This window comes from Notamacropus eugenii, chromosome 5 (genome assembly GCF_028372415.1).
Source record: "Notamacropus eugenii isolate mMacEug1 chromosome 5, mMacEug1.pri_v2, whole genome shotgun sequence".
NCBI classification, from domain to species: Eukaryota; Metazoa; Chordata; class Mammalia; order Diprotodontia; family Macropodidae; genus Notamacropus; species Notamacropus eugenii.
The window spans coordinates 104012702-104040377 of record NC_092876.1 but is presented as its reverse complement, the minus strand read 5'-3'; the positions used below and the strand labels follow the sequence as shown (position 1 = coordinate 104040377).

At 40.6% G+C, this 27676-nt stretch overlaps 2 protein-coding genes across 2 annotated transcripts in view; one reads left to right on the top strand and one right to left on the bottom strand.

Annotated features, from left to right (window-relative positions):
- The window catches only part of CCDC70 (coiled-coil domain containing 70), a 99057-nt gene that overhangs the window by 7450 nt on the left and 63931 nt on the right, over window positions 1-27676 (top strand). The window lies entirely within an intron of this gene.
- Window positions 16967-27676, bottom strand: part of TMEM272 (transmembrane protein 272) — a 39370-nt gene continuing 28660 nt past the window's right edge. Inside the window, exon 5 of the mRNA XM_072610476.1 lies at window positions 16967-21373. Coding sequence (XP_072466577.1) covers window positions 21011-21373 — 363 coding nt within the window. The 3' untranslated portion in view covers window positions 16967-21010. The remainder of the gene's footprint in view (window positions 21374-27676) is intronic.

Sequence of the window (27676 nt, the reverse complement as noted above, 5' to 3'; positions counted from 1 at the left end):
CCCACCCCTTCCCTTTGGGAAGGCAAGCAATTCAATATGGGCCATATCTGTGTAGTTTTGCAAATGACTTCCATAATAGTCGTGTTGTGTAAGACTAACTATATTTCCCTCCATCCTATCCTGCCCCCCATTGCTTCTATTCTCTCTTTTGATGCTGTCCCTCCCCAAGAGTGTTGGCTTCAAATTGCTCCCTCCTCTCATTGCCCTCCCTTCCATCATTCCCCCCACCCTACTTATCCCCTTCTCCCCCACTTTCCTGTATTGTAAGATAGGTTTTCATACCAAAATGAGTGTGCATTTTATTCCTTCCTTTAGTGGAATGTGATGAGTAAATGTCATATTTTTCTCTCACCTCCCCTCTTTTTCCCTCCACTAAAAAGTCTTTTGCTTGTCTCTTTTATGAGAGATAATTTGCCCCATTCCATTTCTCCCTTCCTCCTCCCAATATATTTCTCTCTCACTGCTTGATTTCATTTTTTAAGATATGATCCCATCCTATTCAATTCACCCTGTGCTGTCTGTGTGTGTGTGTGTGTGTGTGTGTGTATGTGTGTAATCCCACCCACTACCCAGATACTGAAAAGTTTCAAGCGTTACAAATATTGTCTTTCCATGTAGGAATGTAAGCAGTTCAACTTTAGTAAGTCCCTTATGAGTTCTCTTTGCTGTTTACCTTTTCATGCTTCTCTTCATTCTTGTGTTTGAAAGTCAAATTTTCTTTTCAGCTCTGGTCTTTTCATCAAGAATGCTTGAAAGTTCTCTATTTCATTGAAAGACCATTTTTTGCCCTGAAGTATTATACTCAGTTTTGCTGGGTAGGTGATTCTTGGTTTTAGTCCTAGTTCCTTTGACTTCTGGAATATCCTATTCCATGCCCTTCGATCCCTTAATGTAGAAGCTTCTAGATCTTGTGTTATCCTGATTATATTTCCACAGTACTTGAATTATTTCTTTCTAGCTGCTTGCAATATTTTCTCCTTGACCAGGGAATTCTGGAATTTGGCCACAATGTTCCTAGGAGTTTCTCTTTTTGGATCTCTTTCAGGTGGTGATCTGTGGATTCCTTGAATACTTATTTTGCCCTCTGGTTCTAGAATCTCAGGGCAGTTTTCCTTGATAATTTCATGAAAGATGATGTCTAGGCTCTTTTTTTGATCATGGCTTTCAGAGAGTCCCATAATTTTTAAATTGTCTCTCCTGGATCTATTTCCTAGGTCAGTTGTTTTTCCAATGAGATATTTCACATTATCTTCGATTTTTTCATTCTTTTGGTTTTGTTTTGTGATTTCTTGGTTTCTCATAAAGTCATTAGCCTCCATCTGGTCCATTCTAATTCTGAAAGAACTATTTTCTTCAGTGAGCTTTTGAACCTCCTCTTCCAGTTGGCTAATTCTGCCTTTTAAAGCATTCTTCTCCTCATTGGCTTTTTGAACCTCTTTTGCCAATTGAGTTAGCCTATTTTTCAAGGTGTTATTTTCTTCAGCATTTTTGGGGGTATCCTTTAGCAAGGTGTTGACCTGCTTTTCATGCTTTTCTTGCATCTCTCTCATTTTTCTTCCCAGTTTTTCCTCCACCTCTCTAACTTGATTTTCAGAATCCTTTTTGAGCTCTTCCATGGCCTGAGCCCATGGAATATTTATTTTGGATGTTTAAGATACAGAAGCCTTGAAGGTTATGTCTTTCCCTGATGGTAAGCATTGTTCTTCCTCATCAGAAAGGATGGGAGGAGATATCTGTTCACCAAGAAAGTAACCTTCTATGGTCTTATTTTTTTTCCCTTTTCTGGGCATTTTCCCAGCCAGTTACTTGATTTCTGAGTTTCCTTTCCACACCCACCACGCCTCCAGATCTGCCCAGCTAGCACTTAGGGACTGAGATTCAAATGCTGCTTCCCAGCCTCAGGGCTTTCGGCGGGGGCGGGTCTGCTATTCAGTTGAGATTAAGTTCAGGTGCTCAGGAGGGGGCAGGGCCACCACACGGGGGCTCAGTTCCCTCAGGGGGTTTATGTGGAGACCTTCAACAATGGATCCAAGCTCCTGCCTGCTTTGGGAGCCCCAGTCTGCTGCCGCCTCTGCTGCTGCCTCCCAAGAGGGCCTGAGTTATGGAGACGCCCCACTCCCCTCTCACGAGCCAAAAAGACTCTCTCACTGACCTGTGGGTGGAGGGACCTGTGCAGCCGCTGGAGATTCCATGGCTGAAGCCTGCTCGGATCTGCTCCTCTCAGTGCTGCGTGGCCGAGGCAGGACTGGGCCCTGCTCTGGGTCCAGGGTGCAACGGACCTTTTGTGTCGGGTTTTCAGGGCTCTCTGTAACAGAAATCTCCTCTGCTCCGTTGTTCTGTGGCTTCTGGTGCTCCAGAATTTGTTGGGAATTCTTCTTTAGAGGTAATTTATGGGCTGTGGGTTCAGAGCTAGCGTATGTGCATCTTTCTACTCTGCCATCTTGGCTCCGCCTCCCCCATTCCCTCATTTTCTAAATGAGAAAGCTGGAGTCCACAAAATTGTCACCCACATGAAGTCATTTGCCCAAGGTCACGTTGGTAGAAGTGAAAGAGCCAGGGATCCAACTTCAAATTGGCTGTCCAGCCACAGCAGACACTTATTCCAGCCCTATTTTAGAAAGGAAGAAACTGAGAGGCCCAAAGAGGGCATATGTCAACTTGCCCCACGTCATTTAACTAGTTAATAAAAGAGTGGAGATTGGAACCCAGGTGTCCTGAATCCCAATGCACTGGTGTTTGTGCCCTCAGAGAATGTATTACATAATCAACTCCAAATCAAGTCAATAAGCATTAATTATCCACTTATGGTATGCCAGGCTCAATTATCTTAAGAGTTTTATCCCATTTCTGGTGACGATTACACTTCTCAGTGATAGGATACATCCTCATCATCCTCATCGCACTTGTGTAGGTAGTGCTTTATGCTTACCAAGCCCTTTTAATGAGATTCAGCTATTACGCACTTATGGGGGAGATAGCAAATTTATGTAAGGCACTCATCCTACCCTCATGCACCTTATTTAGGTATATAATAGGATAGGCAATTAGGTGATGTGTATAATGGATAGAGCACAGTAACTGAAGTCAGAAAGACATGAGTTGAAAACCAATTTCATATTTTTCCTAGCTTTGTGTTAGTGTTCAGTCGTTTTTCAGTTGCCTCTGACTCTTTGTGACTTCATTCGGAGTTTTCTTGGCGAGGGTACTGGAGTGGTTTGCCATTTTCTTCTCCAGCTCATTTTGCCGATGAAGAAACTGAGGCAAATGGGGCGAAATGACTTGCCAAGGGTTACACAGCTAGTAAGTGTCTGAGGAAGGATTTGAACTCAGGAAGATGAGTCTTCCTGACTCCAGGTCCAGCACTCTACCCACTGTGCCACCTAGCTGCCCCTGACTAATTCTGGAACCTTGAGCAAGTCACTTAACCTCTGTCTGCCTCAGTTCCCCCATCTGTAAAATGGGGATAGTAATAGTCCCTGTCTCCTAGGGTCGGGGAGGATCAAATAAGATAATAACTGGAAAATGCTTAGCACAATGCCTGACACATAGTAGGTATTTATGTAAATGCTAGCTATTAGGGTTGTTGTGAGGATAAAATGAGAAAATAATTGTAAAATGCTTTGAAGACCCTAAAGGACTGTATAAATGCCAGTTGTTATCATTACGCACACACAAAAGTAAAATACAAAATTATGTGAGTCCATTAAAGCAATTCAAAGCAAAGTGATAGGTGAAGTCATGAAAAGGAAAGGCCAGGAAGGGTGGGCTCAGGAAAGGCTTCTGACAGGAGGTAGAATTTGAAGGGGCCTCAGAGGACCCCAAGAGGTGAGGAGAGGAAGGAGCCCTTGCTTAGAACAACTTCAGCCCTTCAAATCCCTACATTCTTTGCAAGGCTTGGCCCCAGCTACCATCCCCTATGAAACTTCTCTGAATCCCTAATTGTTACTACTCTTCAAATTAGCTTATATTGATCAATCAACAAACATTAATTAAGCACCTACTACATGCCAAATAGTGTGTTAGGCAATAGGGATGCCTATTATTTGTATAGGCAGAGAATCCCCACCTACCCTGAGGAAAGGTCACTCCCTTATTCATTCTTATCTTTGCATCTTTAACAGGGTGATATAATAGAGTTAACCTTAGAGCCAGAAAGATGTGTGTTCAGCACCAGTCTCTGGCACATATTCACTGTCACCCTAGGCAAGGGCTCTCAGTGCTTAAAGTTAACTGCCTAAGACCATGGTCTAGAGCAGATGTTGACCTGTGCTGGTAGAAGAAATTCCTCAATACTATCCGCTTACATGAGGACAATTAGTGACAGAGCTGGATTTCAAAGCATGTTTCTAACTCCAAATGCAGAACTCTCTCCATTGTACCACACCTGACCACATCCGTGAGAGGAAAAAAAATCTTGTCTTCCAATACATTGTAAATTTAATTGAAACCTGTTTCCCTGTAGACAAATATAAATGGAAATATGTTTTTATTTTTTATATTAATTTATTTATTTTTAGCATTCTACAATCACTACCATAAAACTTAGATTTTTATCTACCTACCTACCTACCCCCTACTACCTCCTTCCCTCCCCGAGACGGCATACAATTCTATATAGGATCTACACATATATTCCTGTTGAATACATTTTCACTATAGTCATGTTGTGTAGAAGAACTAAAATGAATGGGAGAAATCATATAACAAACCAAAATATAATACACACACACACACACACACACACACACACAAAATGATCTGTTACATTCTGTGACTGAATTCCATAGTTCTTTCTCTGGATGTGGAAGGCATTTTGACTTAGAAGATCATTGGGAATTTTTTTTTTAAGTCTTTGCATTGCTATGAAGATCCAAGTCTACCAGAAAAAACTCTCGCACACTGCGGTCATTGCTATGCATAAGGTTCTCCTGGTTCTGCTCCTTTCGCTCAGCATCAGATCATATAAGTCTTTCCAGGCCTCTCTGAAGTCTTCCTGTTCATCATTTTTTATAGCACAATAGTATCCATTACATCCATATACCATAATTTATTCAGCCATTTCCCAATTGATGGACATCCTCTTGATTTCCAGTTTTTGGCAACTACAAAGAGATCTGCTATAAATATTTTTTACATGTGGGACCCTTTCTCATTTTTATGATCTCCTGGGGATACAGTCCTAGAAGCGATATTGCTGGGTCAAAGGGTATGCACATTTTTGTAGCCCTTTGGGCATAGTTCCAAATCGCTCTCTAGAATGGTTGGATGAGCTCACAGCTCCACCAATAATGAATTAGTGTTCCAACTCTCCCACATCCTCTCCAACATTTATCATCTTCCTGTTCTGTCATGTCTGCCAATCCGATAGGTGTGATGTGGTACCTCAGAGTTGTTTTGATTTGCATCTCTCTAATCAAAAGTGATTTAGAGCATTTTTTTCATATGATTATAGATATCTTTAATTTCTTCCTCTGAAAATTGCCTGTTCATATCCTTTGACCACTTATCAATTGGGGAATGACTTGTATTCTTCTACATTTGACTCAGTTCTCTATATATTCTAGAAATGAGGCCTTTATCCCCAAGATTAGCTGTAAAAATTCTTTCCCAATATACTATATCCCTCCGAATTTTGGTTGCATTGGTTTTGGTTGTGCAAAAACTTTTTAGTTTAATGTAATCAAAATTATCCATCTTGCACTTCATAAAGCTTTCTATATCTTCTTTAGTCAAAAATTCTTCCTTTCTCCATAAATCTGATAAATACACTATTCCTTGCTCCTCCAGTTTGTCCATGGTATCAATCTTTATACCTAGATCATGTACCCATTCGGACTTTATTCTTGTATACAGTGTCAGGCATTGTTCTAAAATATGTTTTTAGATATGCTAATGTTGATACTCAGCTACTGGACCATGGAGATATGTTAGGGGGCATTATGGGAGGTAGGAGGAAGGTGGGTATAAAGGTGCCCAAGAGAAACTAGATCAGATTATAGACTTGGAATAAACATTAATTAAGTGCCCACTTTATGTCAGGTACTGTGTTAAGAATTTTACAAATATGATTTCATTCGATCCTCATATCAACTTTGGATAGTAGGTGCTATTATGATGCTCTTTTTACAGATGAGGAAACTGAGGCAAACAGGAATAAGTGATTTGCCCATGGCCACAGAGCTAGTGTCTGAGGCTAGATTTGAACTGAGGTCTTCTAGACCTAGTGCTCTACCCAGTGGACCACCTAGCTCCCCTGAAAGACAGCTCCTAATCTCAAGTAACTCACATTCTAACAGGAGAGATGGTACATATGGAAGGTTTCAGTCATAAGTCAGAAAGAAAAGTTCTGGGGTCTTCAAGGTACAGTTTGATTAAAAGAGAAAGGCAGTTCAGCAAAAGCAGCCAACACATTTACGGTGTCTGACAACATATGTAGTAATCCACCCACACTCACAGTCCCCCATATCTGCATGGAGAGAGAGACTTTTTCTCAACTATTCTTCTAGGTAAACTTGGTTGTTATAATTACAGAACATCGGATTTCAAACCCTTACTAGCCATGTGACCTTAGGCAAATCATTTAACCTCTGTTTTGCCATGGTTTTAAATGAAAATAATAACATCCTCTATCTCTCATCCTTGTTGTGAGGATCCAATGATATAATACTTATAAAATTCTTAGTGCAGTGTATAGCACATAGTAGGAGTTGTAGAAATACTAGCTATTTATTACTATTATGTAGCCATTCAATTTAGTGTTATTGCTTTTTTCTATTTGCATTTTAGTCATCATTATGTATAGGATAGTGAGGAGACACATGGGATAGAGCGCTGGCCCTGGAGTCAGGAGAACCTGAGTTCAAATCTAGCCTCAGATACTTACTACCTGTGTGATCCTGGGCAAGTCACTTAACCCCGTTTGCCTTAGTTCCTCATCTGTAAAGTGAGGATCATGATAGCACCTACCATGCAGGGTTAATGAGAGGATCAAACAAAATGATATTTTGGCATGGTCCCTGGCAAACAGCAGTCACTTAATAAATGCTTATTCCCAGTCTATAATCTAATCTAGTTTCTCTTAGGCAGCTTTGTTTTCATCCTTTATACAGCCAACTTTCAGCTTCCCTACTCCAGTATTGTTGCCAAGAAAATCCCAATTGGAGTCGCAAAGAGTTGGACACAACTGATCAACTAAACAAAAATGACAAATCATTATGTACGTTATTTTCCCAGTTCTGGTTAATTCAGTTAATCATCAGTTCGTATAAGTCTTCTCTTCTGAATGCTTCGTATATGTTGTCCTTTACAGTACAGTAGCATTCCATTCCATCCCCCTTCTACTGTTAATACACTTTCCATTAACCTCAAACTCTCCTTTGTCCTCATACTGGATCACAGAGTCTAAGGAGACAAGTAAGGTGTAAGAAGATTGGAAAGGTATGAAGGGCCCAGATGATAGTTTATGAAGGACTTTTTTTTAATTATAAAATTTTATTTTCCCTATAATTATGAAAACTCTAAATATAAAATGACAAAACTCTAATTATGTTATGGAGGACTTTGAAAGCCAAGCAGATGATTTTATATTTGCTCCTGGAGGTCCCAGGGAGCGACTTCCATATTTGCATGAATAAATCTTGTAATACCTCACCCTTCCTGTTCATCAACCTCAGCTTCCACGACCTCCATCTCAACCCTACCTCAGCCATAGAGGCTGTCACACTTTCCTCTTCACCTCTAAGATCCTGACCCTGGAATTCTCTTTCCCTGGCCACATTCTCCTGCTCTTCTTGCTTTCACAAGGAGTTCAGAACCTGATCATCACCCTCACTTCAACCAATGTCTTGCTCCTCCAGGTCCTCCTAATCCCTCACCCTGGTGACAGTTTCAATCCGTTATTAATCCATCAACAGTTGTCCATTGTGTTCAGGTTCTAGTTCAGAGCTAAGCTTTGAAGTACATACAAGATTCAGATAGCATGTAGTTCCTCCCCTCATTCATTTCAGCCACATCCACCTGATTCTTTGTGACCTCATTTGGTGTTTTGTTGTAGCGGTTTGCCATTTCCTTCTTCAGCTTATTTTACCAAGGAGGAAACTGAGGCAAACAGAGTAAAGTGACTTGCCCAGGTCCACAGAGCTAGTAAATGTCTGAGGCCAGATTTGAATTCATGAAAATAGATGCGTCTTCCTTACCCCAGGCTAACTCCAGGCCTGGCACTCTACATTCAACCACCTAGCTGCCCCTTGAGTAGCTCACAAATCTAGAAGGGGATAAGACACCAACATAGCTATAATACACATTTTTATATGATAATTGCATTAATGCTAGGCATAGAAATACAAAAGCAAAGATAGTTCCAACCCTCATGGAATTCACCTCCTAATATCAGGGAAACAGTAAATATAAAGGAGTGGGGAGAATGGTGACCAGCAAAGAGCACTTTGGTCCAGAAAGTTGCAAAATGATAAGTGGGGATTAATTGACATATCCTTTTCAGTAACAATGATTGATTTGATCTTGGTTCTAGAATTTGATGGGGAAAGTGTACCCCAGCTACAGACAGGGTAGTTGGCAAGTCTGTGGAGGAGATGGCCAAGGAGTAGGGAAAGAAGTGAAACACAGCTTTGGTCTTCTTGAAATAGCAGGCCAGGAATGTCAGTCACCAGTCAGGAAGTAAGGAGGGTCTAGGGGAGTCTTCCCCAAGATCAAAAAGGTAAAATGTCCAGGAAATTGTGTATGGTATAATCACGAACACTGTAAGAATAGCAAATTGTTGTTCAGACATCTTTCTTCTTTCTTCATGACCTTATCTAGGGTTTTCTTGGCAGAGATACTGGAATGGTTCACTGTTTACTTCTCCAGCTCATTCTACAGATGAGGAAACTGAGGCAAACAGGGTTAAGTGACTTGCCCAAGGTCACACTTCTAGTAAGTGCCTGAGGCCAGATTTGAACTCAGGAAGATGAGACTGCCTGACTCCAGGCCCAGCTGCTAGCCTGAACAAAATCAGAGATATGAGAAGTGTGCTTTGGAATACAGAGAGTTGTAAGGTTTAGATGAACTATTTTGTATTTTAAAAATGGAATAATATGAGCTATATCTGTAAAGATAGGTTACAAAGAGCGTGACCTTTACTTTAGAGGCAATAGGGATCCACTGAGGATTTTTGAACCAAGGTAGGACATGATCTAGGCTCAGTTTGGCAGCATTATGAAGGAAACACTTGAAGTGTAGAAAGAAAGGAAGAAGTAGTACCTATGGTCTTATTGTTATAGACCAGGGGTATGGCAAAGAGGAGCCTAAAATGAGATGGTGGCTCTAACTGTGAATAACGAGATAAATGCCAGAGATGTAGAAATGGAATTTACGGGGCCGAGTGACTGATTGAATAAAGAAGTGCGGAAGGGGGTAAGACTCATGGGGTCATAGATTCAGAGCTGGAAGGAACCTTAGAGGCCACTAAGATCAAAGACTCTCCAGACCCTCCCTTTAGGAATCTAAGACAGAGAGTTTAAGTGATTTGCCTAGGGTCACACAATTAGTATCTGAAGAAGGATTCGAAGTCAGATCTTTTTCAGTGGACCCCCAGTGCACTCTTCTATACTGCCTCTCAAAAGTAACTCCAAGGTTGCAGACATGAGGGACTAAGACAGAAACAGAGAAATCAGAAAGAGGTACAAGTTTAAGGAGAAAAGTAATTTCTTGAATTTTGGACACATTCCGTTTGAGCGGCTGTTGGAGCATGCATATGAGTAAATGAATAAAAATAATAAGTATTTAACATGTACAAAGTACTGTGCTAATCACTGGGGATAATAATACAAAAAGTCCAGCAACCCCTGGCCTCCACTTTATAGTCTAGTTGGAGAAGGCAAGACATATAGGAGAATGGCAACCTGGGAAGAAAGTATTCCTCCAGAAGGCAGGCAATTGACAAAGGTACTTGTTGATTGTACATTTGCTGTGATAGGGAAGACAGAAAGATGATATCTCAGTGGGCCAGCTGGATGGAATGTGAAACATAGTCTGGTCTGGTCTTATGTAGAGAAGGCTATATATGGTGGACTAAGCAAGTTTATACCTGCTCAGTCACCAGTCAAGGCAACTCAGACCTAGGGAGGGAGTTACAAAACTGAGCAGCTCAACTTCCCCAGGGACTAGGTTGTGACGTTATGGACAGGTGGAGATATGAATTTGGAGCTCAGAGGAGAAATCAACACTAGACAGAAAGAAGTTTGAGAGATGCATAGATATGGTAATTGAAACCCTTGGAATTAATTAAAATGGCTGAGGAACGGAGAGGTCAGTTTGGTAGAAAGATCATCAACATGAACATTGAAGTCCTCAAGGACGAAGTCAGGAGATGAGGTGAGAGGGAAGACCACACTCTAGGTATTAATCTTGTTTAAAAAAAACTTGGGAGAATCGATTGGGGAATGGCTGAATAAGTTGGGGTATTGGTTGTTGTGCTTCATTTTCAAAGAGGACCAAAATGACATCACCATGATAAAGTGAAGTTTCATTGTGTATGACTGGTTGATCAGACCAACACGAGCTCAGAATGCTCTACCACAGGTTGGGCACAGATAGTCCATATGAATATTTGGTGTGGATATCCCAAATTTGCCCATCCTACCTTTACTTTGTGCTTTTTCAATTCTGCTTTGCTCATAGAGCACAGCACCCTTTCTGATGTGGGCATGCCATGCTGAGCAGTCCTGTGCCAGTGTCTCCCATGATGCACAGTCAAATCCAGAGTTCTTAAGAGAGACCTTGAGAGTGTCCTTGTATCACTTCTTCTAACCACCATGTGATCACTTGCCCCATGGGAGTTCTCCATAAAATAGTCTTTTTGGCAAGTGCACATTTTGCATTTGAATAATGTGGTAAGCCCATCAGAGTTGTACTCTCTGAAACATAGTTTGAATGCTTGGCAGCTCAGCTCGAGCAAGGACTTCAGTGTCTGGTACCTTATCCTGCCAGGTGATTCTCAGAATCTTCCTAAGACAGTTCCAATGGAAGTGATTCAGTTTCCTGGCATGGAGCTGGTAGACTGTCCATGGCTCTGACTGACTGGCTCTGTAGACCTTCAGTTTGATAGTCAGTCTAATACCTCTTCTCTTCCAAACTTTTCTTCAGAGCCTCCCAAACACTGAGCTAGTTCTGGCAATGCATGCATCAACCTCTTTGTCAATGTGTACATCCCTGGAAAGTACACTACCAAGGTAAGTGAACTTATCCACAGCATTCAAAACTTCTCCACTTGTTGTAATCGATGGTTCCACGTATGGATGGTGTGGTGGTGGCTGATAGAGCACTTGTGTTTTCTTGGTGTTAATTATTAGACCAAAATTAACACAGGCAGCAGAGAATTGATCCATGCTTTGTTGCATCTCAGTTTCAGAGGCTACATTGAGTGCACAATCATCTGCAAACAGAAAATCATGCACCAACGCTCCCTCCACTTTTGGTCTCAGCTTGTAGCCTTTCCAAACTGAAGAACTTACCATCAGTATGGTAGCTGATCTTGATGCTGTGTTCAACCTCATTGAAATCATTTGACAACATGGCTGAAAACATCATGCTAAAAAGCATGGGAGCAAGCACACAGCCCTGTTTCACTCCATTGATGACTGGGAAGGCATGAGAGCATTGTCCACTATCCAAGGTATATCCAATGTCCAATATCCAAGGTATTAATCTTGTTTTTAAAAAAGTTGAGAAAATCAATTGGGGAATGACTGAACAAGTTGTGGTATATGAATGGAATGGAATACTATTATGCTATAAGAAATGATGAACAGGAGGATTTCAGAAAAACCTGGAAAGACTTTCATGAACTGATTTTGAATGAAGTGAGCAGAACCAGAAGAACATTGTACACAGTAACAGCAACATTGTGTAATGATCAACCATGATTGACTTAGCTCTTCTCAACAGTACAATGATCTAAGACAATTCCAAAAAACTCATAATGAAAAATGCTATCCACATCCAGGGAAAGAATTATGAATGCAGATCAAAGTATGTTATTTTCACTTTTTTTGGTGGCTTTCCCTTTTTGTTCTGTTTCTTTCACAACATGACTAATGTAAAAATATGTTTGCATGATTGTACATGTATAACCTATATCGTATTGCTTGCCATCTTGAAGTGGGGAATGAGCGGGAGGGAAAAAAATTTGAAACTCACAATCTTACAAAAATGTATGTTGAAAACTATCTTTACATGTAATTGGAAACAAACAAAATACTATTTCCAAAAAAAAAAGTTGGGAGAATGACCTGGAAGTTGGTAGGTGACAGCAACAAAGATGAAAGAGAGTACTATAAATAATTGAATAGACCTCAGAAGAGGAATTAAGATTCACTGAAAGGTGATGGCATTGAATCATACTTTTTTCATTTTCTTTCTTTGTATAGGGTTGGGGTTTTTATTTTAGCAGCAAGGCTAATATGGAAATGTGTTTTACATGACTTCATATGTATAATTCATATCACATTGCTTGCCCTCTCAATGGGTAGAGGGAAAGGAGAGAAAAGAAGGAAAATAATTTGGAACTCGATTGTTTTTAAAATTATTGCTAAAAATAAATGGATGAAGGAAAAATAATAAAAGGGAAAAAAATGATAATAGAGGAACGATCTGGAATGGATAAAATCACAAACTGACTCATTGATTACATGGCAACACTTTTCTTCATCTCCTATTGCCTATCACAATGCCTGTTGTAAATGTTCTAAACACCCTCATTACCCACCTCTTCAAAATGATTCTATCCCTTCTTTCTCAGAAGATGGCCTCTACCCCCACTTTACCAGAAATATTGAGGCCATAGGTCATGAATTCTTGTCTCCCCTCCTTAGTTCAAAGTCTCTCTACATCTTTGCCCATTCTCTCTTATTTTGAGAATTACGTGTTTTTTTCCCTTTGAGAAGGCTAACTCCTCCCCTTGTGTCCTTTATTCCATCCCTTCCTGTCCTTGTTCCATCAATCATTCCCCTCCCTCTCTTATCCTTAACCTCTCCATTCTTTTTGGCTCCTTCCCCAAACCCTACAAACATGTTCTCAATCTTAGAAAACCTTCACTTGACTGCCCTTCCTTTGATCTATCATCCGATATCTCCTTTAATTGTCAAGTCTCTAGAAAGAATCACAACCTACACTCACTGCCTCTACTTCCTTACTGCCCTCACTCTTCAGGCCCCCATAATCTGGCTCTAATTCCACCACTCTACTGAAACAGCTGAAGTTTAATAATGATAATAGTAATAGTAGCATTTATAAATTGTCTTCATGTTTGTAAATATCTCATTTGACCCTAACTCAACCCTGGGAGACAAGTGCTATTATCATACCCATCTTACAGGTGAGAAAACTGAGGCAGACAGTGGTCAAGTGATTTGCTGAGGGCCACATGACTTTGAGGCTGGATTTGATCTCAGATCCTCCAAGTCTTTCATTCTATCCACTGTGCCTCCTAGGCTGCTTATCACATAACTAGCTCCTCAATGACTATTTAAACGACCAAATTCAATGACTTTTTCTGTGTCCTCATGCTCCTTGACTTTTTCTACAACATCAACCATTTTCAACCATTCCATCCTTCTGAAGAGTCTCTCCTCTCTCGGCTTCTATAACCCTTCTTTCTTCTGGTTCATTGGCTACACGTCTAAAGTCCTTCTCAGGTTCCTTTGCTGGATCATCATTTATTCCTTTCCTTTTCAGTGTGGGTCTCCCACAAGGTTTTGTCCTCAGCTTTCTTTTCTTTTCTCTCTACACTCTTTCCCTTGGACATCTCATCTCATTTATTCAGGTAAATTCAATCATCCCATCTATGCAGATGTCTCCCAAATCTGTGTATCCAGACTTGGTATTTCTCCCAACCTCCAGTTCTGTGTCTCCAAATGTCCATAGACACTTCAAGCTCAAAATGTCCCCAAACAAATTTATCTTTGCTGCTTCCCTGTGTCTGCCAAAGTTGAGTTTCATCTTGGTGAGGGATGATAAATAAGGACAGTCTTATTTTCCATTAGTGTCCTTCATGTGCTCTGTGTTCCAGTACCACTAGACTGATTATCTCATAGGTCCCTTTTCTACCTTTTTCTGTGTATTCCCCTGACTCTAAGTGATCTCACCTTTCTCACATTTTCCTAGAGAATTTATTTGAATCTCCCCTTGTCCTCTGTCATATGCTGCTTTTTTTTGTTGTATTTACACAAACACATGCCACATCTCTTTATTATGTGTGTCACATCCTGGTCTCTAAGTCTTGCAAACCTGAACCTCCTTCAGTGCTCAACTCAAGTGTGACCACCTACCTGAGCCCTCTCCTGATTCCCCCAGCTGCCCACCTACCAAGTGAAATTTGTATTTTTCAATCAATCAACTAGCATTAAGTGCCTACTACATACCAGGCACTGTGGAAACAAGGACAAAGAATGAAATGATCCCTATTTGCAATGATTAGAATTTTATTAGAGTTTAATTAATTAATTAAGGATTAGAGTTTATATTCTAAAAGGGAGACAAATACCTCCCTTTTCTTTCCTCCCCCCCATCTCTGTCTCTCTCTGTGTCTCTTTCTGCCTGTGTCTCTGTCTCTCTCTCTGTCTTTGTCTCTGTCTTTATCTCTCTCTCTCTCACACACACATACACACACACACACACTCACACACACACACATCACAATAGATTGTGAGCTCCTTGACAGCAGGATCTGTTTTGCCTTTCTTTGCATGCCCAGAACACAGTGCCTGGTATGTAATAGGTACTTCATAAATGCTGGATAACACATGGAGGATAGCCCATGCAAAGGCACAGAGACAGAAGATGGAGTCTTAAGTGTTGGCAACAGAGACAAAGCCAGTTTGGTTGGATCACAAAAGGCAAGAAGAAGAGAAATATCTATTGAAGCTGAAAAGATAAGGTAGGGCTAAGTTATGTAGAGGGGAATAAGCATTTATTTAAAATGCCTACTATGTGCCAGACACTTTACAAATAGTGTCTCATTTGATCCTCACAACAGCCCTGGGACATAGGTGCTTTTATTATCCTCAATTTTCAGTTGAGGAGACCAAAGCAGACAGAGATTATGTGACTTGTTCAGATCCACACAGCTAGAAAGTATCTGAGGCTATATTCTGATTCTAGGCCTAGCAACCAGTCCACTGTGCCCAACCTAGTTGCTCCCTACAACTATAAAGCTTTATAAACTAAACAGATGACTTTGTATTTTACCTTAAATACAACAGGAATTGATTGAGTACAAGTCACAAGGTCAGATATGTGCTTAAGGAAGATTATTTTGGAATCAATGGACTAGGACAGTTGTAATAATCTAGACAAGAAATGCTGAAGATTTGAACTAAGACAGTAATTAAGTTTCTATTTAATTACCACATATTTTGTATCTATATATATATGTGTATATGTTGTTTCCCTTGATAGACTATAACCTCCTTAAGGGAAGTCAGGGACTGGTTTTTACCTTGTGTACCTAGCACTTAGCATCACCAAGTCTGGCATATAGGAGGTGCTTAAAAATGCTTGCTCACCAAGTGATTGATTAGATTGTGAGCCTAGACTTGAGTTAAGCTGCATTAAAGCTATCATACTGTGTTCCTGTAATCTACCTACCTAAATATACCAGATATCTGGAGACTGAACCTCAAACAACTAACTGAGTCATCATCTGAGCGTTACCAGAGTGGAATACAATGATTCTTTGGGAAAGAAATTCTCTTTCTTCCCTTTCTAGTAGCAAACATCCACTTGTGGTAGAAAAACCATCTAGATCACACAGTTAGAATGCCTAGTGAATTTGGAAGGTGACACCTTTGGGCTAAAATCCTGGAGGACTGGGTTTTTTTGTTCCTCTCACTTCTACACACAGGAAGGGTCAGAAAAACTTTCCTGTTCATTCATTCCTCTAGAGATGCCACAACAGCCCATAGAGCATAGTGTATGACACATAGTAGGTGCTTAATAAATGTTTCTGTGTTGGGGAGGGGTGTGGGGAGGAAGGAAGAGAGAATTTGAAACTAAAAAGATTATGGAAGTGAATGTTCAAAACTAAAAATAAATTCATTAAAAAAAGAAAATCACTATATTGAAAAAAATGGATATTTGTAAAATATTTGTAAAAAAATGGACATGCTGTAACAAAGTATTTTTTCTTTACAAAGGATTGTCAAAAGTATACTTTTAGAATCCACATGCACAAAAACATTTGTAGCTCTTTGTTGTGGTACCAATGTGGAAACTGCCCAGTTTTAGACGGTGCCCACCTATTGGGGACTAGCTAAACAAAGATGAATGTAATGGAATATTATTGTGCCATAAGAAATGATGGAATGGACAATTTAAGAGACTGGAGAGACTTTTATGAACGGAGGCAGAGGGAAGTGAGCAGAGACAGAACAATTTATATAATGACACTATTATGGAGAAAAACAACTTTTGAAAGACTTCAGACCTCTTATTAATGCACAGCTCCAAAGGATTGAAGATGAATTAGTTTATTCACCTTTTGCCAGAGAAAGGATGGACTTAAAATTGAGAACAAGATGTGCATATTTGAACATGGTCCATGTCAAGATTTGTTTTGCTAGACTGTGCATTTTTATTGTGAGGATCTGGGTTTTTTTTTGCTTTTTTCATTGTTCTGTTGGGAAGATAGATATTAAGTGGGAGGAAGGAAAAAGAAAGACTTTTGTTTAAAAAATATACTTTTAATGTGTTGAAATTGGGACTGTCTCAGAAATCTGAGACATATGGTAAGTACACACATGTGGATTTTGTGGAGGAACTCTTGAGCAGGATAGACTCCTGATAGCCTTAGGTCTTCAGGGTGAGGACTATGATGCCCCATTTAATCCATTGAAGGGATGACCAAGTGACAGAATCTGTGGATGGTGGTAAAATTGCCATTTGGTGTTCAAGGAAGGGTCTGCGAGACAAATTGCTTATGCCAAGTTTATTTCACCAAAGTTAGAAAAACAGAAGGCTTACAAATAAAGCAAAGATATTTGACAGTTGCAAAAACACAAAATCTATGATCATTTTGCATCATTTCATGCTAAAATATAATATTATTGTTGCACAATGTAAATAATATACAGATATAACATGAAATCATGGGACTGACAGCAAATTCCTCTGCTGGCACAATAAAGTCTACCCTGGCCAAGTGTAATGGGCTTGCTTCACCCATTAGTCTGTGATGGCTGCTATAGAAATAGCAGAAACTAGTCCTTGTAGGACGCTCACTTTTGATGGTCACAGTGTAGCTCTCCAAGGCTTAACTGGAACCACCAAGTCTTCCAGGGGCTCCAATTCTACCATGTTGCATGGAGACTCCTCCAGCAAATGTGAACAGCCTTATTTTGACATGACACCCACCTGAACTGAGTTTTCCCTGGGAGGAGACATGCTTTCTGCTGACTGGGCACAAAGCCAACAACTACAAATGATGGAGAAAAGCTCACAATCCCATAGCAATCGCTGCTACACACTCTAGCAAGCAACCTCCCTTCATGCGTGGGATGAATCCAAAGGAAAGGAAAGTGAAGGCTTTCTTGCCTCTGCTCAGCCAAGAAAGCATTGCTAAGCTCTGACCCTTAAGCAATAAGGACTCTACTCAGGTCTCAGCACAGCAGAGATTTATACAATCTCTCATGCTATCCTTGTAAACTAGATGGAGAGGGGTGAGTGAGGTGACATGGTACCAATTAAGTACATTTGGAACTAGTTGAAGGGCTGGACCAAAAAAAAAGCCATTAATGAATGATTGGATGTCAATGTGTAATTGTTGTTTGTTGTTCAGTTGTTTTTCTGTCACGTCTGACTCTTTGTGACTCTCTTTGGGGTTTTCTTGGCAGAGATGCTGGAACGGTTTGCCGTTTCCTTCTCCAGCTCATTTTGCAGATGAGGAAACTGCGGCAAACAGGGTTAAGTGACTTGACCAGGGTTGCACAGCTAGTAAATGTAGTCGGAGGCTGCATTTGAACTCATGATGATAAGCCATTAATGAAGGATTGGATGCCAACTTGCAAGACCTTCTCCAAATGAGCACTCTAGGTTACCTCTTCATGACTTTGTGTTGTTGAACATCTTTATCAATGAAATGGGCAAAGGCATAGGTGGAAAGCTTATCACATTTACAGGTAGATAGTTTACACATTCAAAGATGGTTATGATGGAAACATCTAGAGAGGCTAGAACAGGGGTTGGGAAATTACTGTTTGAGGGCCAAGTCCAGCCTACCACTTGTTTTTGTATGCCCATGCTTAGTACATGAGCCATAAGTAAAAAGAGAGTGAGCCAGATTTGGCCCCAAGAGGCAGAGTTTTCCAGTCTTGAACTTGTGCAGACTCTAGTAAGATAAAACTAGGGACAAATGCACATTCTTATACTTGACTACAAGAAATCAACTTGACAAGTACAAGTCAGAGGCATGACTAGATAGTAATTACCTGAAAAAGATTGGGGAGGTTTTTTTGTACTGTAAGTTACAAATCAGTCAACAGTGTGCTAAAGAAGTTAAAAAAAGCTGATGTCATTTTTAGATCACATGAGAAGAGGCATAGAACATTTAGCATGAAGGTGATGGTTCCACTAACCTATACTAGTCAGATGATATCTGACAGCTGAAGTACCATGTTCAATTCTAGGCACTATATTAGACAGACTGATAAACTGGAGAGCATCTAGCACCTTCCTTCTGCTGATTATTTCCATTTAAACTATATGTAGTTTAGAAGTTTACATATAAAATTGTTTGTTTCCCTATTAGACTGTGAGATTCTTGAGGGTAGGGGCTGTCTTTGCCTTTTTTTTGTATCTACAGAGCTCAGGACAGTGTCTGGCACATAGTAGGAGCTTAACAGATGTTTGTTGATTGACACTATCCAGATAGACACTTCCTCATCTCCAAAATGAGGGTTGGACTAAAATACCTCTAACGTTGGACTAAATCATCTCCACATCTCAATCCCAAGAACTATAGTACAATACACATGACAATATTAGAAACACTAAAGCATATGCCTCCATGGGAATCATGGATGGTTTTCAGTGAAAAAACCACAGAGGGGAATCTGCTTTTTGAATAACCCAGATGTTTTTGCTGAAAGGCCATGCCGCAGATTGGCTACAACTCTGTTGTTGGTTTTGATTAGAAAGCACCAGAAGGAGTGTTTTTCAAGATAGGCACCATAAAAAAAACATGCATATGTACAGCACATGCACCTGATTGGGATAGAAGGGAAAGGTCCAATTATATACCTATAAATATAACTCTGTGTCCCTTTACCTGTGGAAGATTTATTTCTGTAAATCGTGGAACTAACAATTCCCTTGTCTTATTCATTAAGAAAACAAACACCTAAAGAAATCTGCATATTTTTAACTGCTGTTTGGGGCAGAAAGTTAATCCCAGCCTGGATACCACAAAGGAATGAAGCTGTCCTAAACACAGCCCCAGGCAGGCTAACAAGGCGCTCACTTCATGGTATACCTTGGAACAGCAACCTCAGATATACTCAGGCTATTCACAGGCTCACTGGCAGTCGACAATAGAAGTGTCAGACACAGGACCCAGGTGGGATCTATCAGCCTGAACTGGACGGAAATATAATTGGTAAAATAAAGATGCAATAAGCCATAGGCAATTTCAATATGTGGTTTTCTAAGTTAATATGTACCCACAGGGATCCTCATATATCCTATCTGGGTGTGTGTATATGGGTATGTGTGTGTGATATATGTATATATATTGTATGTATATGTATATATATATATATCACACACATATACACACATACATATATATGTATCCGTTTCTAGTTCCATTTGACACCACTGTCTACATTTCCATCAATTACATACTGGTCAGGTAGCTGGGGCTGGAGGGCAAGGAGAAATATAATCTCAAAGCCAAGACAATAGCTTTGCAATATCACATAGCTACTATAGTCCAAAAGGGAACCCTTCTCTTCATAATGATCCTCCTCCATTAGAATGTGAGTTTCTTGAGGGCAGGGACCATGTTTTTGTTTTCCTTATCCCAGTGCTTAGAAGACTTTCTGACATAACAGTGAGTGCTTAATCAATTTTTACTGGCCAAATGACTTTCATTGTCAGCACCAAGCTAATGTACCCACACACATGGCATCATCCTGTCTTGGGCTGGAATGTCAACATGGTTCCCTTCCGAAAGGGGACCTTTAATATAGACCTTGTATTCCTGTGGCCATAGAGTCAGATAGTGTCAGAACAAACCTGATGGCGGCTTTTTTCTTCTTCTAAAGGGTGGCTAGATTCGTTAAGAAAGCAGCCTTTGTACTGCAAAGCACAGATATCAAGTCCACTTGGCATTTTTAAAATAGCTGGTTAGGCCTTGGCTCTTGTAACAGTAAGTGGTTGCAGTGATTGACATTCAGTAGATTTGGATGCTAATAATAAAATATGAGAATGATATCATAATAATGACCAGAATTTCTATGGAATTTTAAAGCCTGCAAGGTGCTTTATATACATTTTCTCATTTGAGTCTCACAACAGCTGTGTGAGGTCAATATTATACATGGAAAGTCTTTCCCTCTTTCCCCATCTCTCTATCCTTATCTCAAAAAAAAATCCTTACGGATGAAATTCTGAATGTCAAAGGTGGCAGGTGAGAGCAACAAAGCAAGGTTCCCTACCAAGGCAGTATGTATGTCTAGAACAGCGGTTCTAGATTTTTTTTTTGGATCATGGGCCCCTTTGGAAGTTGAGTAAAGCCCCTTTCAGAATATTGTTTTTAAATGCAGAAAATAAAATAAAAGATGTAGGATTGCAAAGGAAACCAACAATACTGACATTTTTAAAAACAGGTTCACAAACCCCATATTAAGAACCCCTACTCTGTTGGAAGGTATCCAGGAGGGCATTTTTATGGTTTCTTCATTGTTTTTCTGAATGAGTGTGGTTATCGTCTTTCTCTTGAAATGAGGTCTGTGGGGTCCTAGTCTTCCTCACCAGTATACCTTTGCCTGGAAACAACATATATGCAACAGCTACAAAAGATAAGCAAGAACAGCACTGAATGACTTATCACCAGGACACTCACAGCAAAGAGGTACAGGGTTTTATCGCAGTAATCCTGAGGCTGGTGGAAAGGAGGAATAAAATTGGGCAGGTAGATGGAAAAGACCCAATAGTTGCCCAGTATGAACCAGATGAAGAGGAAGAGGCTGAGGATGAGGTGAATGTAGTATTTATGAGCATTCTGTCTCCAGGGATACTCATCATCATCGTCATCATCGATTACAACAGACTTGGAGAGCAGCTGCCTCATCTTGGTGGAGTCATAGAGCAGAAGGGAAACCTGCAACGTGGGTGGAAAGGCCCAGACAGACAGAGAAGGGGATGGGGAGGAGGAGGAGAAAGAGAGGAAGAGAATGTCATAGATCATTAGGGATGTGAGGGTAAACATTATCTCTGTTATTTGTATCCCAAGTGCCCAGTGCACAATGGGAACTTGGTGAATGCTTGTTAACTTATTGGTGGATTAACTATGGAAGTCATATCACCTTTTTCTCTAAAACATGGATAATAATATCTATTCCCTAAGTCATTGTCTCATAGGAATGCTGTGAGAAAAGAAGGTATTATGGAGGGGTGGGCTAAAGTCAGCTCAAACTGGGATTGTTAAATTTTCCCACTTCAGAAATTAATGAACACTGCAAATCAAGGTTTTTCTTATCGTTTTGTTGATTGTATAGTTTTAACAAAGTTAGAGAAAATACTAATAATGCACATTAAACTTAAAGGTGTGTTGAGGGTATTTTTTTTTCCTGGAGGGTTAAACATTTACCAGCATACCCCCTGGTATTATGTAAAAAGAGAGGATTGAGTTTACTCTTTGGGTCGTCCTTCCTCCTTACTCCCTACTCCATTTGTAGGACCAGGAGAAGGAAGGAGGAATAGGTTCATTCCCACCCCCATCTTCTTGCTCCCCTTGTTACTGCAAACATACAAGAATCTCCATTGAGATTCCAACCAGGTAGAAAGCAGCCCAGCTGCTTTTAGTGAAGAAGTCTGAGCATATCACACCAGGGTTAAGTGTGACAGAAATAGAAGGTCCTGTAATTCCAGCCTGTCATTAAACAGCTGCTTTATTTTCCCTGTAAAGGCTTCCGTACACAAATGTGCATGTGTGTTTGTGTTCATGAATATAAATGGTGGTTATAAAAGTATAGAGCTCTAGGAGCATTTTAATGGGGCCAGTGTTTCTCCTGCCCCTGTCACACTATTCACGCTATATAACAATAACTAACATTTTTATGGTACTTTAAGGTTTCAGAAACATTTTACACATGTATTATCTCATCTGGACATCTTTACCACAACCCTATGAGGTGAGAGCTTTTATTATTCCCATTTTACAGATGAGGAAATGAAGGCTGAAAGAGAAGTTAAGTGCCCATAGTAACCTAGCCAGAATTCATATTGTGGTCTTCCTGATTCCAAGTCCAGTGTCCCCTATAGGTAGAGCACCTAGAAAGCTATATCATACTCCTATCCTATCCCACTAATAGGAGTTCTGCTTATCCCCAGCAGGGGGATAAGGTTACTCAGTGGAGAGTGTAGAGAGGGTGAGATTAGGCTAGCAGAGAAGAAGGGAGCAGAGGGGAAGGGAACTGAAAACAGAGTCAGTTCTAGATGGGATACCACAGTGAGGAAAGGTCTAGGAGAGCCACCTCACTCCCTTTAAGCATCCACCATTTTTTGCTCCCATCAAAAATGACCCATCTTCTGTTGCATTCCTTTGGTCAGGGGTGGGAAACCTGCAGCCTCAAAGCCACATGTGGCCCTTTAGGTCTTCAAGTACAGCCCTTTGGATTCAGTCAAAGTACCTTACTTGAGGACCTAGAGGGCCACATGTGGCCTCGAAGTTTCCCTATCCCTGCCCTTGGGGTTCTGGTCTCTGCTAGCTAATCTGATAAACTAATTCAAGCCAAGGTGCTAATGATATCTTGGTTTCCCCATTGTAACAAGGGTTCTTAATGCCTCAACCCTCTCATATTGGCAAATAACTGGAATTTCAGACTCAACAAAAGGCAGGAATATACACTGGGGTAGTTGGAGGGTAAACAGCCTTTTGTGGGCATTTCCAATCATAGAGGAAGCCTGCTCATAAAACCAGCCCTGATGGAAACCATCATTGGCATCTGACTTTTCTCCTGCCTGTCACTGCCTTAGTAATTTCCCCTGCTGATGATTTGTACCAAATTGGGAATTGGATTGTTGGAAAGCATATGCCCAACTCTGTATCACCTTATACTTGGCAACTAAAGTATGTTTGTTATGAGCCCTTAGGGAGCAGAATTCAGTACTGTTACTTTGTCCTGAAGAAGTAGTTAAAACCAAACTTAGAAGGGAGAACCAGAAGAATAATGAAAACTATAAAGATATGGGTGAGTGGACACACATATGCTGATGGGTTTCTTGAGCTTGGGAGTTCTAAGCTTCGGTAGGGTTAATGTCAATCGGGTGTCTACACTGAGTAGAGGACCAATGGTGGGGAGCCCTTCCTCAGGAATGCAGAGGCTACCAGCTAGCCTAAGGAGGATCAGACTGATTCAGCTGCAGATCCAAACTGTCATGCCAGTCAACAGCAGAATTTAGGGTTAGGGCACCTGGGCAGTGCCTATACTTACAGACTGGGGGAGATAAAGAAACTTAGTCCTAAAAAAAAAAAAATTAAAAATTGAAAGACTAAGGAACTCTTATCATCACAGTGATCCAAATTCCAGAGGTCCTTTGATGAAGAATTTTATCCTCATTCCAACAGGGAGATAATGAACTAAATATGCATGATGAGACATGGCTCATATGGGAATTTGTTTTGTTTAACTATCCATTTTTGTTACAAGGGTTTTTCCTGAGGAGCAAGGAGATTGGAGGGAGAAAAAATGAATGTTTGATAATTGGAAAAAAATAAAGTATAATTAAAAAAAACAACTAAATTTAATCAAATCCCTCTGATACGGATTTCCTTTGGGCAAAGAATCTAGGCTTACCTCCATCTCTGCTCCCATTCCACCCTAATTTGTCAGAACATCTGCATTCCAGAAGTGGGATGTGTGTCTGTTTTTAAATTTTGAGAACAGGTCATTATATTATTTAAAGACCTAAATTTGAATGAAGAATCTCCCTCCCAAAATGGCATAGAAAAGATATGGTACTGGTTGGAATCCAAAAGGCTGGAATACAGCAAACCTTAAGCAAAAAAAGAGAGAATGTCAGATTTCAGGGCTTGTCTCTTCCCAGATGAGTGAGGTGCTGTTCAGTCATGCCAGATGGAACCACAGAGTTTGATAGCTAGCTGTTATTTAGTTTTTAAATGAGGCATGTCCCTGAGGGTGGGGAGAGGAGATGGGATGAGGGACAAAGAGGGTAATTTAATATGGAATGATGGCTGAGGAATGTGTAGCATTTCACTAAGAAATGTGCAGCATTTCCATTGTGAATGAGTCAGAGTACGGACAGTACTCTATTAACTGGCCCTTATCCAACCAGAAAGCTTTGGAAACTAGCACTTCCATATCCTGAATACAAATCCTCCTTCTAAGAAGCTAGCCAGAACAGATTCACAGACTAGAGATAGAAGGGACCCTAGAAGTCATCTACTCCTACTCTTTTATTTTACAAAATAGGAAAATGGGGCCAAGAGAACTGACTCAGTTTGAATTCGTCTTTCCTTTGACCACAATCCAGTGTTCTTCCTGCAACCAAGGAGACTATTAAAATGGATTTATATAATTGGGATGGCAGAGGCCAACTACGTGCTGTCTCAGGAAAAGAAGCTTAGCACCTACTACGTGCTAAGTGCTTCGTACAAATATCATCTCATTTGATGCTTGCAACAACCCTGGGTGGTACATCTTATTATTATCCCTGTTTTACAGTTGAGGAAAGTGAGATTAAGTGACTTGTTCAGAGTCAAACTAGTAAGTGTCTAGGTCACATTTGAACTCAGGTCTCCCTGACTCGAGGTCCAATGCTCTATCCACTGTGCCACCAGCTGACAATGGTGATTTACCTCTTGACTTTCCTAGGAGCCATCCCTGCGCCTTACTGCTGACACTTTCCTGGGTTGTTTTTAAAGTCTTAGAAAAAAACTGTGGGAACTAATGTTCTGCAGGCTGCCAGCTGTAGGAAAATCCAGGAAGGGAGGGGACAGGAGAGGGAGGAGGAAGGAGAGAAGGGAGATGGGAGGGTTTTCTTTCCTCTGCAATTCAAGAAGGCAGCTTGTTGTTTGACTCAGAACTGGAAAATTCAGGATGAATATGGGATTATGTAGAAAAACAGAATAAATCTGAACTTCTAAGTGTGGCCCTAACCTAGAAGACATCCTTGCTAGAGAGAGTTCTCTTAAAACCAGGTTCTGTTACTTGGTTTCCTTATTTGTACATTTCTCACATTTTGTAGGTCTTGTTCTTGGGAGAGTTTGCTAAAAATGTACCGTAAGGGTCAGAGCAGGAGGGGAATAACGTGCTCGTGTTATTTGTGACATCATCTGTCTTCTCCAAGGCAGAATCCTGTTGCCCCCCAGTGGCTGCACCCTGTCCCAGCTACTGGCTGAGTCCCATAGCTGGAGTGGTCAGAGTAAACATGGCAGGTCCTAGATATGCCTGGATTTCCTTTCAGGGCTGACAGACAAGTCGAGTTGGTTACCATATGCTACAGGCTCTAAATGCTTCTCTCTCTCTCTCTCTCTGTCTCTCTGTCTCTGTCTCTGTCTCTGTCTCTGTCTCTGTCTCTGTCTCTCTCTCTCTCTCTCTCTCTCTCTCTCTCTATCTATCTATCTTCTAAACATGGAAGCATTTTCTCTGCGTTTGCTAAGCCCCTCAAGGGTAAACACAAGCAATTTTCAAGATGTTGCCATTTTTCCATTGAGAATATCCAGGGAGTGATGCCTGTCAGGGAGACAGTCACTGCCATGATAAAGCAGCCACAATCCCTTTGACATGCTTTCATCTCCCTAGCATTTCATAGTCCACAGCTTCATGAATCCCTCATGTTTTTTTTACCTCCTAACTTTTGATTTCTTATCAAGTAATTTTCTTTCTCTGAGTCATTTGAACAATATTGTCTTGTGGATATAGAATGTATGACTTTTTTCTTCCCCAATACTGAAGTAGTGAGAAGGGAAGGCATTCCTTCCCCTGCTCTCTCCCTTTTACCCCTTCTCTGAGAAACTACGACTGTGCTCTATGGGAACTGAACTAGCCTGTCAAGAGTGGTGGGAAAAGGGAGACCCCTTTAGTCAATAGTTTTAAAGATGTGGGCTAAACCGATAAAAGGAGGCTGAGTCAATCTGCGTGGTAGGGAATACAGAGACTTGCATCTTCGGCAGCCTGGACATTCTCCAGGGCATACCCAGGTTTCACTATATTGTCGTTATTTTATAAAAGAACATTTACCAAGAAGGTATGGCAAGGAACAAAGGACGAAAGCACGCCCCCAAAGTAGGGGCACATTCTCCCCTCTGTGATAAACCATCCCTGGCAAGAGTGGAAATATTCTTAAAGTCATAGGGAGAATACAGCTATAGACAAAGAAACACACACATATATATCACACATATAGACACAGCTACAGATACATAGAATAAATATAAACAAGATGAAAAAAAAAGTCAATGAATAAGAGTGTTGGGCCTGGAGACCTACATTCAAATCCAGCCTTAGACATTTACCAGTTGTGTGGTCCTAGGTAAGCTTAACCTCTGCTTGCCTCAGTTTCTTCAACTGTAAAATGAGGACGATAATAGCACCTACTACCCAGGATTGTTGTGAGGATCAAATGGGATATTCCTAAAGCACTTAGCACAGTGCTTGCATACAGTAGGCATTTAATAATGCTTATTGCCTTCCCTTCTTTGCCCCACCTTCCTAGAATCCTCAGGAAGTCCCCCTGAGGTAGGGGTAGTTCTTCACCAGGCCCTGAGGATAGGGGTAGGGGTCCATGTAAAATCCCAAAGCTGCCTTTTCTTGGGGTATCTAATTTATCCTTGAACCATCACCATTCTTGGGACATTGCTACAACCACCCATGGGAAGTCCAAATCTCCGGGGTTTTAGGGTTTTCCTCTGGTCAGGGAAGCATGGAAAAGTCAAAGATTTCCCCATTCCCAAAAAATTCCCTTTCAAGGACTGAGGAAATTCTCTCCACCAATTCAAATCAGTCCCTTCTCTGCAATTTAAAGTTGGAACACCAGAAATTTAAACAGCTGGCTCTGGGTCACACAACCAGTGTATATCAGGTATAGGATTCAAATCCAAGTCTTGGCTGGTCTAGTCAATTTACCTCATAAAAAAAAACTCCATTAAACTACTGTGTCAAAGAAGAATCCAAGTGAGGCCTTAGTTTTAGTTCTCTCTAAAATACCCCTAAAATATTAAATGGAACATGACTTTCTTCTACCCTTTTCAACCACTAGAAAAAAAATCTTTGTTTACCTTTTGTATGTGAGCTTTTTTGAACCAATCCAACATCACTAAGTCCTTTAAGAGGGCAAGTCAAAGAATAGTATTCTTGATGGCATATCTTTTATTACCAGGGCCTAATGTAGTGCCTGGCACAGTAGTAGACCTTGATAAATGCTCATTGATGATGTATTG